The sequence below is a fragment of the Neomonachus schauinslandi genome, chromosome 9, assembly GCF_002201575.2.
Source record: "Neomonachus schauinslandi chromosome 9, ASM220157v2, whole genome shotgun sequence".
Classification (NCBI taxonomy): Eukaryota; Metazoa; Chordata; class Mammalia; order Carnivora; family Phocidae; genus Neomonachus; species Neomonachus schauinslandi.
Genome location: NC_058411.1, coordinates 115,100,326 through 115,115,844, shown reverse-complemented (window position 1 = coordinate 115,115,844; position 15,519 = coordinate 115,100,326). Strand labels below are relative to the sequence as shown.

Genomic DNA, 15,519 nt, shown 5'->3' with positions numbered 1-15,519 from the left:
ATAAGAGAAGAGACAAGAACCACATGGTCCTCTCAATTGATGCAGAAGGAGCATTTGACAAAATACAGCATCCTTTCCTGATTAAAACTCTTCAGAGTATAGGGATAGAGGGAACATTCCTCAAGTTCATAAAATCCATCTACGAAAAGCCCACAGCGAATATCATCCTCAATGGGGAAAAGCTGAGAGCCTTCCCCTTAAGATCAGGAACATGACAAGGATGCCTATGGCCACTGTTGTTCAACATAGTACTAGAAGACCTAGCAACAGCAATCAGACCACAAAAAGAAATAAAAGGTATTCAAATTGGCAAAGAAGTCAAACTCTCTCTCTTCGCAGATGACATGATACTTAATATGGAAAATCCAAAAGACTCCACCCCCAAATACTAGAACTCATAGAGCAATTCAGTAATGTGGCAGGATACAAAATCAATGCACAGAAATCAGTTGCTTTCCTCTACACTAACAATGTAACTGCAGAAAGAAATATTAAAGAATCGATTCCATTTACAATAGCACCGAAAACCATAAGATACCTAGGAATAAACCTAACCAAAGAGGTAAAAGATGTATACTCTAGAAACTACAGAACACTTATGAAAGAAATTAAAGAAAACAGAAAAAGATGGAAAAACACTCCATGCTCATGGATCGGAAGAATAAACATTGTTAAAATGTGTATTCTGGGGGTGCCTGGGTGGCTCAGATGGTTAAATGTCTGACTTCGGCTCAGGTCATGATCCTAGGGTCCTGGGATCCAGCCCTGCATCGGGCTCACTGCTCAGCGGGGAGTGTGCTTCTCCCACTCCCTCTGCTTCTCCCCCTGTTCAGGCTCTCTCTCTATCTCTGTGTCTCAAATGAGTAAATTTTTTTAAAAATGTGTAGTCTGTCTAGAGCAATTTGTACCTTCAATGCCATTGCAGTGAAAATACCAATGGCATTTTTCAAGGAGCTAGAACAAACAATTCTAACATTTGTATGGAACCAGAAAAGAGCCTGAGTTGCCAAGGAAATGTTTAAAAAGAAAACCAAAGCTGGGGGCATCAAGTTGCTTGATTTCAAGGTATATTACAAAGCTGTGATCACCAAGGCGGCATGGTACTGGCAAAAAACAGACACAGAGTCAACGGAACAGAATAGAGACTCCAGATATGGACCCTCAGGTATATGGTCACGGTTAACTAATCTTCAATAAAGCAAGAAAAAATACCCAATGGAAAAAAGACAGTCTCTTCAATAAATGGTGCTGGGAAAATGGGACCATTACATACAAAAGAATGAAACTCGACCATTCTCTTAGACCATACACAAAGATAACTCTAAATGGATGAAAGACCTCAATGTGAGACAGGAATCCATCAAAATCCTAGAGGAGAACATAGCAGTAACCTTTTCGATATCGGGCACAGCAACTTCTTTCAAGACACGTTTCCAAAGGCAAGGGAAACAAAATTGAAAATGAACTTTTGGGACTTCATCACAATAAAAAGCTTCTACACAGCAAAGGAAACAGTCAAGAACACTAAGAGGTTACCCTTAATGTTACTCCCATGGAATGGGAGAAGATATTTGCAAATGACACTATAGATAAAGGTCTGGTATCCAAGATCTATAAAGAACTTCTCAAACTCAACACCCAAAAAAATAATCATATCAAAAAATGGGCAGAAAGCATGAACAGACACTTCTCCAAAGAAGACATACAAATGGCTAACAGACACATGAAGAAATGTTCAACATCATTAGCCATCAGGGAAATTCAAATCAAAACCACACTGAGATACCACCTTACACCAGTTAGAATGACAAAATTAACAAGGCAGGAAACAAGAAATGTTGGAGAGGATGTGGAGAAAGGGGAACTCTCTTGCACTGTTGGTGGGAATCCAAGCTGGTACAGCCACTTTGGAAAACAGTATGGAGGTTCCTTAAAAATTTAAAAAGAGGGCTACCCTATGACTCAGCAATTGCACTAATGGGTATTTACCCCAAAGATACAGATATTGTGAAAAGAAGGGGCACGTGCACCCCAATGTTCATAGCAGCAATGTCCAGAATAGCCAAACTGTGGAAAGAGCCAAGATGCCCTTCCACAGACGAATGGATAAAGAAGATGTGGTACATATATAGAATGGAATATTACTCAGCCATCAGAAAGGATAAATATTCATCATGTGCATCGACATGGATTGAATTGGAGGGGATTATGCTAAGCAAACTAAGTCAAGCAGAGAAAGTCAATTATCGTATGGTTTCACCTGTATGTGCAATATAAGGAATAGCATGGAGGACATTAGGAGAAGGAAGGGAAAATTGAAGGGGGGGAATCGGCAGGGGAGACACACCATGAGAGACTATGGACTCCGAGAAACAAACTGAGGGTTTTAGGGGGAGGGGGGTGGGGGATGGGTTAGCCAGGTGATGGGTATTAAGAAGGGCACATACTGCATGGAGCACTGGGTGTTATACGCAAATAATGAATCATGGAACACTACATCAAAAACTAATGAAGTACTGTACGGTGACTAACATAATAAAAAAATTTTAAAAATTAAAAAATAAAAAAATAAAATATATTGACAAAGAATTTATGCTATAACTTGCTGCACATGTGTACACTATATCACTATTGGCAATTGAAGATCAGAAACAAATGTTCATCCAAAGAGGATTGGTCTATGATATATTCACAGAATTAAATATTCTATTTGTAAAAAAGAAAGAGGAAGCTCTACATCTTTGTATGGTATAATCCTCAAAATTTAAATTAGTAAATAATTTGGAGAAGTAAACAGACTTCTAGGTATGTATATATGAATGTGCATTGCTTGCATATGTTTAAGTTATTTCTGGAAGGATGCAAAAGAAACTTATGATCTGGTTGCCTCTGGGGAGAGGAACTGAGTACTTGGCTGGAGAACTAGCACAGGAAGAATAATTTTCACTGTAAACTTTCTGTACAATTTGGATTTTTAGAGAATGAATGGGTTTTTTTTGTTTTTTTTTAAGATTTTATTTATTTATTTGAGAGAGAGAATGAGACAGAGAGAGAGCATGAGAGGGGGAGGGTCAAAGGGAGAAGCAGACTCCCTGCCGAGCAGGGAGCCCGATGCGGGACTCGATCCCGGGACTCCAGGATCATGACCCGAGCCGAAGGCAGTCGCTTAACCAACTGAGCCACCCAGGCGCCCGAGAATGAATGGTTTAAAATACAAATTTAAAATGACTTAAAATGATCATGCATATTACTTATTTTTCATGTTATTTATAAACATTGTATCAATTAATAACGTAGATGGCATTCAAAATATGACTTATGTGTGTTATGAGTAAAAGGAAAGGAGATTTAAATACCATTATTGATGATGTACTTCTCAATGTCAGTAAGTTCCTTTTTGAAACTAATAAAGTATTTGTATAGGGCCCACATGAAAGCCTGGTATGTCCTAAAGGGAGCTTCAGTCAACTTCTTAGGAAGAGAACCATTTCCAGGTAACATGCCTTCAGAGCTGTGCCCCATAACTTCATCGATGAACTCCTGGAGTCGAAACACAACCTGGCCATATGCTGCTATTTGTTCTAGCATTGATCGTAAACAGCTCTATAAAAGAAGCAAACCACAAACATTTGAAGTCTTCTAGGAACATTCAAATACATATTCCTTCACTAAAATATTTATGACTTAATTTAAATAGTATGCTTAATATAAGAAAAATAAAACAAAGTTTTATACTCAAAGTAAACAATGTAAGCATTAATTTCTACAGAATATAGAATTGTGGCTTCTACTTTTTAAAACCACATATAAGGTAAATAAATGTACTACAAGCAAAAAATTTATAGTGCACAGCTTCCTAATACAGAATTGACAGAATTAAAAAGCAGAAAATACAAACTGAAACTAAATATAAATATAACAAAAATATTAAAGAATTCTCTAGCACTGCAAAGATGCAGAATTTAATTTTACCTTTTGGATCTTAAGTATATTTAATAATTAATTTTAATATTGCAAAATGTTTTAAAGTTACAGAACCACAGTTTACATAAATCCTATTATTTAATATTAACTACAATAAGTACAAATAACTTACATGTGTCAAATGAGTTACTATAATACTGTTTCTCACAGTTACCTTCCCATCTATCAACTGAAATATAAAGAGTTTTTTTACCCCCGAAAGTAACCTGAAATGAAATAAAAAAGATGAATGTACTTTAAGTCTACAAAAATATTCATTACACTGTTTAAAAAATCTTTTCTTACATATTTTTATTTAAATTCTAGATAGTTAACATATAGTATAATACTGGTTTCAGGAGAATTTAGTGATTCATTACTTACATACAATACCCAGTGCTCATCATTAAGAACTGCCTTTCTTATTAGCCTATACCCCACCCATCTCCCTCCATCAACCCTGTTTGTTCTCTACAGTTATGAGTCACTTATGGTTTGCCTTCCCCCCCTTCTCTTTTTTTCTCCCTTCCCACACATTCATCTGTTGTTTCCCAAATTCCACATATGAATGAAATTATATGGTATTTGTCTTTCTCTGACTGACTTATTTACTTAGCATAATACACTCTTAGCTCCATCCTTTTCATTGCAAACAATGCTTAAGAAATTTTAATGAAAGATTCAGAACTGGGGGTTGGGGCAAAGACGTCAGATAATTAGAAAACAGAAGGCATCAATCTTTTTAATGGATTACCTTAAGACTCAAGATATTTCAATATCATCTTAGAGAGAAGTCAAAATAGTCTTGTCAAAGCATTTCTTCACCTGTGTGATGGCCCAAGCAGATCTTTCCATTTTTAAAAATGTCAATACTAGGAGATGCAACATGATGGAAGAGTAGGGGACCTCATTTCATCTGGTCCCCTGAATTAAGCTAGATAACTATAGAATCATTCTAAACACCTATGAATTCAACCTGAGATGTAAGAAAAGAAGTGCTGGAATTCTACAAATAAAAAAGCGACCACTTTTTGCAAGGTAGGAGTATGGAGAAGTGAAACTGAGGGGATTTATCGGGAGATAAACGGCAGGGAAGGGAGCCTCCGAAAGCTGGCTACTGGAAAGTGATATAGTCCCCGAGGGCAAAAAAGCAAAACTTTTAGAAATCTGCTCCAGTGAGAGATGTCCCTGCCTGAAAGGTGCTGTGGTGAAGCAGGGCAGAATCGTAGGTGGGACAGTATGGGCTCAATATCCCCAGGGTGACAGAAAGAATGGGGGTACCTGAGCTGGCAGAGTTCCCAAGCATTGGAGCTGGGAAATCGGTTACAGTCAGCGAGCCCGGGAGGGGGCTCTCAGCTCAGTTCACCATAAACTGTGAACCACTGCCTGATCTCATGACTGCTCTCCGTGTGGGGGCCTTGCAAAGGACAGTGACCTGGCAACCCTCTCCCTTTCCCGGGGAGGATCAGTGTGGGTATGCACAGCAGGAGTCTGCAGAGTTTGGGACACAGTGAGATCTTTCAGCTCTGGGGCTGGAGATGGAGGTGTGGCCATTTTTATTTGCATCCTCTAAAGAGGAATGAAAAGCCTGCTGGGAACAAAAGCCAGAGAAACAGCTTACACTGAGCTCAGCCCTCTGGTAAGGGGGCAATGCAACTCTGCCCAGGCAAAGATACCTGACAATCAGTACAGCAGGCCCCTCCCCTAGAGGACTAGCTGGAAGAACAGGTGAAAAGCAAGTTTATGAATGAAACAGGACTGTAAAACTCCAGTGGTAGGGGAAAATAGTATACAGAATTTGAGGTTTTTTCTCATGATTCGTTTATCTTTCAGTTTAAAATTTTCCATTTTGTTTTTTTCTTTTTTCCCTCTTCAACTAGTTTCTTATTTTATCAACTCTTTGTTTCTAAGCCTTTTTTAAACTTTCATTTTTTACATTTACATTTTTTAGATATATTCTTCAATTTTGGCTTCCACTCACTGTATTCATTTCTATTTTTGTATGTATATAAGTTGTCTCTGTAAGAAAGAACTTTACAATTCTCTTTACAATTTTGGGATCTAGTGTCTTCTAACACACAGACCAAAATACATTCAGGACCAAGTGGATTACCCTGTCTTGTCCACCCTGGGAGATTATATTCTTTCTTCCCCCGCCCTGTTTTTTTCTCTTTCCTTCTTTTTCTCTTCTGTTTTGACTTCTGACCTCCTGGGATTTGTCTAGTGTGTATTTCGCTTGGGTTGAGGTTGGTATTTTTTTATTTTGTTCATTCATTCATCCATTCTTCTCTGGGCAAAATGACTAGAAGGGGGAATTCACAACAAAAGAACGAACTAGAAGTAATACTCTGCTACAGATCTAATCGATATGGATATAAATAAGATATCAGAGCTGGAATTCAGGATAACAATTATAAAGTTACTAGCGAGGCTTGAAAATAGCATAAAAAAGACACTAGGGAATCTCTTAGTGCAGAAATGAAATCTAATCAGTCCGAATTGAAAAATGCTCTAACTGCAATGCAATCTAAATTGGATGCTCTAACAGCTAGGGTAAATGAGGCAGAAGAAAGGCTAAGTGATATAAAAGACAAGTTGACAGAAAGGAAGGAAGCCAAGGAAAAGAGGAAAAACAACTAATGGACCATGATGGGAGGCATCGAGAAACCAGCAATGCTATAAAATGAAACAATATTAGAATTATTGGAGTCCCCAAATGTGGAACATATGAAATAGCATGGAAGACATTTGGGGAAGGAAGGGAAAACTGAAGTGGGGGAGATCAGAAGGGGAGGCAAACCATGAGAGACTATGGACTCCGGGAAACAATCTGAGGGTTTTAGAGGGGAGAGGGGTGGGGGGATGGGTGAGCCTGGTGATGGGTATTAAGGAGGGCACATGTTGCAATGAGCACTGGGTGCTATATGTTCCATGAATCATGGAACACTAATCAGAAACTAATGGAAGTACTGTATGGTGACTAACATAACATAACAAAAAAAATAAATGTTTTACTTTTTCTTATTTGTTTTCATGACATTTATAAAGCCTGTAAAACCCTTAGCTAATAGTATGTCAGCAGTTTGTACTCAATAAATGATGTTTTAGGGGTAAAAAACAAAAAACAACAAAAAAGAATTACTCGAGTCCTTGAGGGAAAAGAAATAAAGAGAGGGACAGAAGGTATATTTGAAGAAATCATAGGTGAGAACTTTCCTACTCTGGGGACGGAAACAGGCATTTCAAGTCCAAGAGAGAGAGGACCCCTCCCAAAATCAACAAAAACAGATTAACACCCCAACATGTAATACAGAAGCTTGCAAATTTCAGAGATAAAGAGCAAATCCTGAAAGCAGCTCAAGACAAGAGGTTCTTAACATACAATGGTATAAACATGAGGCTGGCAAAAGACCTATCCACAGAGATCTGGCAGGCCAAAAAAGGAATGGCACGATATATTCAGTGTGCTAAATGAGAAAAATATACAGCCAAGAATACTTTATCCAGGAAGGCTGTCATTCAGAATGGAAGGAGATAATAAAGAGCTTCCAGGACAGACAGAAACTGAAAGATTATGAAACCACTAAACCAGCTGTGCAAGAAATATTAAGGGTGATCCTGTAAGCAAAGAGAGAGCCCAAAAGTAACAAAGACCAGAAAGAAACAGACAATCTAAAGAAACAGGGACTTTACAGGTAATACAATGGCACTAAATACACATCTTTCAACAATTACTCTGAATGTAAATGGACTAAATGCTCCAATCAAAAGACCCAGGGTATCAGATTGGATAAAAAAACAAGGCCCATCCATATGCTGTCAACAACAGACTCATTTTAGACCTAAAGAGACCTCCAGATTGAGAGTGACGGGGTGGAGAACCATTTACCATGTTAATGGGCATCAAAAGCAAGCTGGGGTAGCAATCCTTATATCAGACGAATTAGACTTTAAACCAAAGACTGTAGTATGGGATAAAGAGGGATACTATATCATACTTAAAGGGTCTTTTCAACAAGAAGATCTAACAATTATAAATATTTATGCTCCTAACTTGGGAGTAGCCAATAATATAAACCAATTAATAACCAAATTAAAGAAACACATTAATAATAATACAATAATAGCTGGGGACTTTAACACCCCATTTACAGCAATGGACAGATCATCTAAGCAGAGATCAACAAGGAAACAAGGGCTTTGAATGACACACTGGACCAGATGGACTTCACAGAGATATTCAGAACATTCCATCCTAAAGCAACAAAAAATGCATTCTTCTCCAGTGCACATGAAACATTCTCCAGACTAGATCACATACAGGATCACAAATCAGGTCTCAACCAATACCAAAAGTTTGGGATTATTCCCTGAGTATTTTCAGACCACAATGCCTTAACCCTGAACTCAATTACACGCAGAAATTTGGAAGGAACGCAAACACCTGAAGAGCATCCTACTAAGGAATGAATGGGTCAGCCAGGAAATTAAAGAACAATGTAAAAAATTCATAAAATTCATAAAAACAAATGAAAATGAAAACAACAGTTCAAAACTTTTGGGATACAGCAAAGGTGGTCCTAAGAGGACATTGTAACCTTTCTCAAAAAATTAGAAAAATCTCAAATATATAAGCTAACCTTAAATCTAAAGAAGCTGGAGAAAGAACAGCAGCTGGTGAATTGTTGAACACTACATCTGAAACTAAGTATGTACTATATGTTGGCTAACTGAATTAAAAAAAAAGTTGTGGAAGTATTAAAAAAAAAAAAAAAAGAAAGAAAATTGTCAATATTATCCTTTGTGGCAGAGAGGCCCAGAACCTGGAAGTTTTAGTAGTACCAGCACTACATGTTGCATTTCTCATTTTCATTTTTATATGAACACAATCTAAATTCTCTTTATTTTTCACAACCTAAATTTGTAGATTCCTGGTTTCCAGATATAGGACCTGGATATACACTCTGGTATAGGACATATTCTGCCTAGCATATTAGAAGCCTTTCTTTGAACTCAGTAATTAAAAAATAATGGTATAATCTAATTAAATAGCATACACATGACTTAAAATGGAAAAGAAGTAAACATATCAAATTCTCACAACCTTCACAATCGACGTTGAATTTTGGGTTTTTTGAGTCCCCCAATTTATGTTTAAGTGCCCATTAGAAACGGTTTTGGGTTAAACCTAATGGCCTATTTTCTAGTATGCATGTGAAGAAACCATGAATATTTTCCCTTCAAAAACCAAAATTCTGCTTCTTAGTAACAAAGTCTTCTACACTATTAATTAGCTTAATAGGACTTACCATAAGGTTTCCCGAATAACCTGTGTCTCAGTAACAAAAACTCTGTCATCTGGAACATATAATGGGTCACTGCTATACAAGTGTTGGTCCCTATTAGACAGCAAACATCAAATGTCAATGAAAAGGTTTCTCATGAAGTAAAATTACATGCATTAAAAAATATATGCATTTAGTGGTAATTAAACCAGTAATCAGTAAGCAAATATATTAACAAGTTTTAAATGCCCTCCCATACTCATTTCTACATGTCAACTGTAATACCCTCAGAGAAGTACTTTCAGAACAATTCCAATTTTTTAAAAAAGATTTTATTTATTTATTTGAGAGAGAGAGACAGGGAGAGAAAACATGAGCAGGGGGGTGGTGAGGTGGGGGAAGAGGGAGAAGTAGGCTTCCCGCTGAGCAGGGAGCCCTAGGCAGGGCTGAATCCCAGGACCCTGGAGCCATGACCTGAGCTAAAGGCAGATGCTTAACCAACTGAGCCACCCAGGCACCCCAGAACAATTCCAATTACTATATTCATTGCTGGCCAAGTGTTTAAAACTATGTATTATTTTAGAAAACTAGTAATTGTATTTTTTAGTAGGTGCATTAAAACAGAAATCAAATACATGACCTAATTCATACCAATCCATTAGCTTTGAAAGTAACATATCAAAAAATAGACTATAATTAAATAATAATCTCATTTTTAAAATAATTAAGTAACTGAAAAATGTATTAAATTAGAATTGCTAAAAAAAATCTTAAATTTCAGGCAAGTATTTGACTTAAGTCATAAATGAAAAGCAAATATTAAGATATCAAAGTTTCTTCTATTAACACATTAAATGAAAAACTTAGCTTCTTACCAGAAAGCAGCTAAATTGGAGTGCAAATGTAAACTATGAGGAAACCTTGAGGATCTGGTTGTCCAGTACTGATGAACCACATGCTGTTCCAGCCAGCTTCGGCCATCTGTCTCATCTACTGGAATGATATTTAAAAAGTTTAAATTATGAGAGTTAACAAAAAAAATACTTGAGCAACTATGCCACAATTCTGGATTTATGACTCCATTCAAATAGTCAATTGAAAAAGGATCTTTAACTTACCAAACACAACACCCATAAAACAAGTAATACAGTTAAGAATTGGGCAGAAGACATGAATAGACATGTTTCCAACAGACACCCAGGTGGCTAAAAGACACATGAAAAGATACCCAACATCATCATCATCAGGGAAGTACAAATCAAAACCACAATGAGATACCACCTTACACCTGTCAGAAAGGGGTAAAATTAACAACACAAGAAGAAACAACAGGTGTTGGCAAGGAAACAGAGAATGGGGAACCCTCTTGCACTGTTGGTGGAAATGCAAGCTGGTACAGCCACTCTGAACAGTTTGGAGGTTCCTCAAAAAGTTAAAAATAGGGGGTACCAGAGCAAGATGGTGGAGGTGTAGGAGACCTGGATTCCATCTGGTCCCAGAAATTCAGCTGGATAGGGATCAAACCATTCTGAACACCTACGAACTCAACAAGACATCGAAAAAAAGAATAGCAACAACTCTCTAAACAGAAAAGTGACCACTTTCTGGAAGGTAGGGCGTGCGGAGAAGTGAATCTGAGGTGATGTTCCGAGGGATAGACGGCAGGCGGGGGGGGGGGCTTCCGTCACCCCCGCTTCTGGCAAGTGATAGAGCGGCAGAGCACAAAATCGGAACTTTTAGAAGTCAGCTCTGCTGAGGGACGTTGCTCCAGTAGCTAAGCGGGGGGTGGAACCTCGCTGGGACAGTGTGGTCTCAGGACCCTCAGGGTCACAGGAAGACCGGGGGTGCCTGAGTGCGGCAGAGCTCCCAGGTATCGGAGCAGGGGAAGCCGGCTGCAAAGACAGAGCCAAGGCCCCGGCTCTCAGCTCGGGGTTGCCATAAACCATGATCCAAGGCATAGTTGAGCCACGGCTCCTCCAGCAGGGACCCAACAAGTGGCAGATCCAGGGAGACGCCAGGAGGAGCAGCAAGGAAGCGCACAGAGGACTCTGCTGGAATTGGAGACTCCACATGGGGTCGAGTGCCAGAGATAGAAACACTCGGGTCACAGGCCGGGTGAGCATGGAGTGCGGCCGGAGACCGGAGACACGGGAGTGACTGACTGCTTTTCTCTGGGGTCTCACTGAGGAGTGGGGCCCCGAGTTGTCGGCTTCTCCCGGGCGGAGATTGGGAGGCCGCCATTTTCACTCTCGTCCTCCAAAGCTGTAGGGAAAGTTTGCAGGGAACAAAACCTCCTGAGAGCAAACCCGAGCAGATTACTTAGCCCGGACTGGCAAGGGCGGGGCAATTCCACCTCCAGCAAAGACATTTGGGAACCACGGCAACAGGCCCCTCCCCCAGAAGATCAGCAAGAATAGCCAGCCAAGACCAAGTTTACCCATCAATGAGAACGGCAGAACTCCAGCACTAGGGGAATACTGCACATAGAATTCACGGGTTTTTTCCCATGATTCTTTAGTCTTTCAAAGTTAATTTTTATTTTAATTTAATTCTTTTTGAATTTTTCTTTTTCCCTCTTTCAACCAACATCTTTATCAATCCTTTTAAAAAAATCTTATTCATTTTTCATTTTTAGAGTCATATTCTATCTGTTCATAGTAGTAAACATTATTTTTGGTATCTATATATATATAAGTTGTTCTCTCTTTAAAATTTTGGATACAGTTTCTACTAACAGACCAAAATATACCCTAAATCTCTAGTGAATGGCTTTCTTCTAGTCTCCTGCCTGATCACATTCTCTCCCTTTTTTCTCTTTAAATTCTCTTCTTTCATTTTTCAACCAACTTATCTATTCCTTTATAAAGTCTTTTATAATTTTCACCATTACAGTCATATTCTATCCTTTCATCAAATCAACCCTTATTTTTGTACATATATAAGTTTTTCTTTCTTTAAAATTTTGAGAGGCACTTTCTTCGAACAGACCAAAATACACCCAAAACCTAGTGTGTGGCACTGATCTATGCACCAGCCTGATCATATTTGATCATATTGTTTTGTTTTGTTTTGTTCTGTTTTTGTTTTTATGTTTTTCTTTTCTTTTTTCTTTCTTTCCCTTTCTTTTCCCCCACCTTCAGGTCTTTTCTGATTTGTTTAGAGTATAATTTCTGGGGACATTGTTACCCTGTTAGCATTTTGTTCTCTCATTCACCTATTCTCCACCGGAGAAAATGACAAGATGGAAAAAATCACTTCAACAAAAAGAACAAAGGGCAGTACCTACTGCCAGGTACCTACTCAATAAGGACATTAATACGATGTCAGAACTAGAGTTCAGAATGATGATTTTAAAGATACTACCTGGGCTTGAAAAACGCATGGAAGTTATTAGAGAAACCCTTTCTGGAGAAATAAAAGAATTAAAATCTAACCAAGTCGAAATCAAAAAGGCTATTAATGAGATGCAATAAAAAAATGGAAGCTCTAGGGGTGCCTGGGTGGTTCAGTCAGTTAAGCGGCGGCCTTTGGCTCAGGTCATGATCCTAGGGTCCTGGGATCGAGCCCCACGTCCGGCTCCCTGCTCAGTGGAGAGCCTGCTACTCCCTCTCCCTCTGCCTGCCACTCTGCCTACTTGTGCTCTCTATCTGTCAAATAAATAAAATCATAAAAAAAAAATATGGAGGCTCTAACTGCTAGGATAAATGAGGCAGAAGAGAGAATCAGTGATATAGAAGACCAAATGATGGAAAATATAGAAGCAGAGAAAAAGAGAGATTAAAAACTACTGGATCGGGGCGCCTGGGTGGCTCAGTCGTTAAGCGTCTGCCTTCGGCTCAGGTCATGATCCCACGGTCCTGGGATCGAGCCCCGCATCGGGCTCCCTGCTTGGAGGGAAGCCTGCTTCTCCCTCTCCTGCTCCCCCTGCTTGTGTTCCCTCTCTCTGTGTGTCAAATAAATAAATAAAATCTTTAAAAAAAAAAAAAAAAAACTACTGGATCACGAGGGCAGAATTCAAGAAATAAGCGATACCATAAGATGAAACAACATTAGAATAATTGGGATCCCAGAAGAAAAAGAAAGAGAGAGAGGGGTAGAAGGTATATTGGAGCAAATTATAGCAGAAAACTTCCCTAATTTGGCAAAGGAAACAAGCATCAAATTCCAAGAGGCACAGAGAACCCCTCTCAAAATCAATAAAAATAGGTCAACACCCCAACATCCAATACTATAACTTACGAGTCTCAGAGACAAAGAGAAAATCCTGAAAGCAGCTCGGGAAAAGATATCTGTAATCTTCAATGGCAGAAACATTAGATTGGCAAAAGACCTATCCACAGAGACCTGGCAGGCCAGAAAGGACTGGTATTATATATTCAGAGCACTAAATGAGAAAAATATACAGCCAAGAATACTATATCCAGCTAGGCTGTCAATGAAAATAGAAGGAGAGATAAAAAGCTTTCAGGACAAACAAAAACTAAAGAAATCTGCAAACACAAAACCAGCCCTACAAGAAATATTGAAAGGGGTCCTCTAAGCAAAGAGAGAGCCTAAAAGTAACAAGGACCAGAAAAGAACACAGACAATATACAGTAACAGTCACCTTACAGGCAATATAATGGCACTAAATTCATAGTTACCCTAAATGTAAATGGACTAAATGCCCCAATCAAAAGACACAGGGTATCAGATTGGATAAAAAAAGAAGACCCATTGATATGCTGTCTGCAAAAGACTCATTTCAGACCCGAAGATACCCCCAGATGAAAGTGAGGGGGTGGAAAACCATTTTCCATGCTAGGGACACCAAAAGAAAGCTGGGGTGGCAATCCTTCTATCAGACAAATTAGATTTTAAACCAAAGACTATAATAAGAGATGAGGATGGACACTATATCCTACTTAAAGGGTCTATCCAACAAGAAGATTTAACAATTGTAAATATCTATGCCCCTAACATGGGAATAGCCAATTATATAAGCCAATTAATAACAAAAGCAAAGGAACACATTGACAACAATACTATAATAGCAGGGAACACCCCCCTCACTGAAATGGACAGATCATCTAAGAAAAAGATCAACAGGGGCGCCTGGGTGGCTCAGTCGTTAAGCGTCTGCCTTCGGTTCCGGTCATGATCTCAGGATCCTGGGATCGAGCGCCGCATTGGACTCCCTGCTCTGCAGGGGGTCTGCTTCTCTCTCTCCCACTCCCCCTGCTTGTGTTCCCTCTCTCGCTGTGTCTCTGTCAAATAAATAAATTAAATCTTAAAAAAAAAAAAAGATCAACAAGGAAGTAAAGTATTTAAATGACACACTGGACCAAATGTACGTCACAGATCTATTCAGAACATTCCATCCCAAAGCAACGGAATACACATTCTTCTCTAGTGCCCAGGGAACATTCTCCAGAATAGACCACATCTTGGGTCACAAATCAGGTCTCACCCAGTACCAAAAGATTGGGATCATTCCCTGCCTATTTTCAGACCACAATGCTTTGAAACTCAATCACAAGAGGAAAGTTGGAAAGAACCCAAATACATGGAGGCTAAAGAACATCGTACTAAACAATGAATGGGTCAACCAGGAAATAAAAGAAGAATTAAAAAATTCATGGAAACAAATGAAAACGGAAACACAACTGTTCAAATCTTTGGGATGCAGCAAAGGCAGTCCTAAGAGGAAAGTATATAGCACTACAACCCCTTCTCAAGAAACAAGAAAGGTCTCAAATACACAACCTAACCCTACACCTAAAGGAGCTGGAAAAAGAACAGCAAATAAAGCCTAAACCCAGCAGGAGAAGACAAATAATAAAGAGCAGAGCAGAAATCAATGAAATCGAAACTAAAAGAACAGTAGAACAGATCAACGAAACTAGGAGCTGGTTCTTTGAAAGAATTAACAAGATTGATAAACCCCTGGCCAGACTTATCAAAAAGAAAAGAGAAATGACCCAAAGAAATAAAATCATGAATGAAAGAGGAGAGATCACAACCAACACCAAAGAAATACAATTATAAGAACATATTATGAGAACCCATATGCCAGCAAATTAGATAATCTGGAAGAAATGGATGCACTCCTAGAGATGTATCAACTACCAAAACTGAACCAGGACGAAACAGAAAACCTGAACAGACCTATAACCAGCAAGGAAATTGAAGCAGTCATCAAAAATCTCCCAAGAAACAAAACCCCAGGGCCAGAGGGCTTCCCAGGGGAATTCTAGCAAACATTTCAAGGACAATTAATACCTCTTCTTCT

At 38.8% G+C, this 15,519-nt stretch overlaps 1 protein-coding gene across 2 annotated transcripts in view; it reads right to left on the bottom strand.

Annotated features, from left to right (window-relative positions):
* The window catches only part of TUBGCP5 (tubulin gamma complex associated protein 5), a 119,307-nt gene that overhangs the window by 47,140 nt on the left and 56,648 nt on the right, over positions 1-15,519 (bottom strand). Inside the window, exons 7-10 of one of the 2 annotated variants that reach the window (XM_021680469.2) lie at positions 10,124-10,238; positions 9,273-9,362; positions 4,097-4,190; positions 3,357-3,603 (exon numbers count right to left, since the gene is read on the bottom strand). In XM_021680469.2, the coding sequence (XP_021536144.1) occupies positions 3,357-3,603; positions 4,097-4,190; positions 9,273-9,362; positions 10,124-10,238 (546 nt within the window). Of the gene's footprint in view, positions 1-3,356; positions 3,604-4,096; positions 4,191-9,272; positions 9,363-10,123; positions 10,242-15,519 lie in introns of both variants that reach the window. The other variant, XM_044918445.1, reaches the window with a different exon arrangement.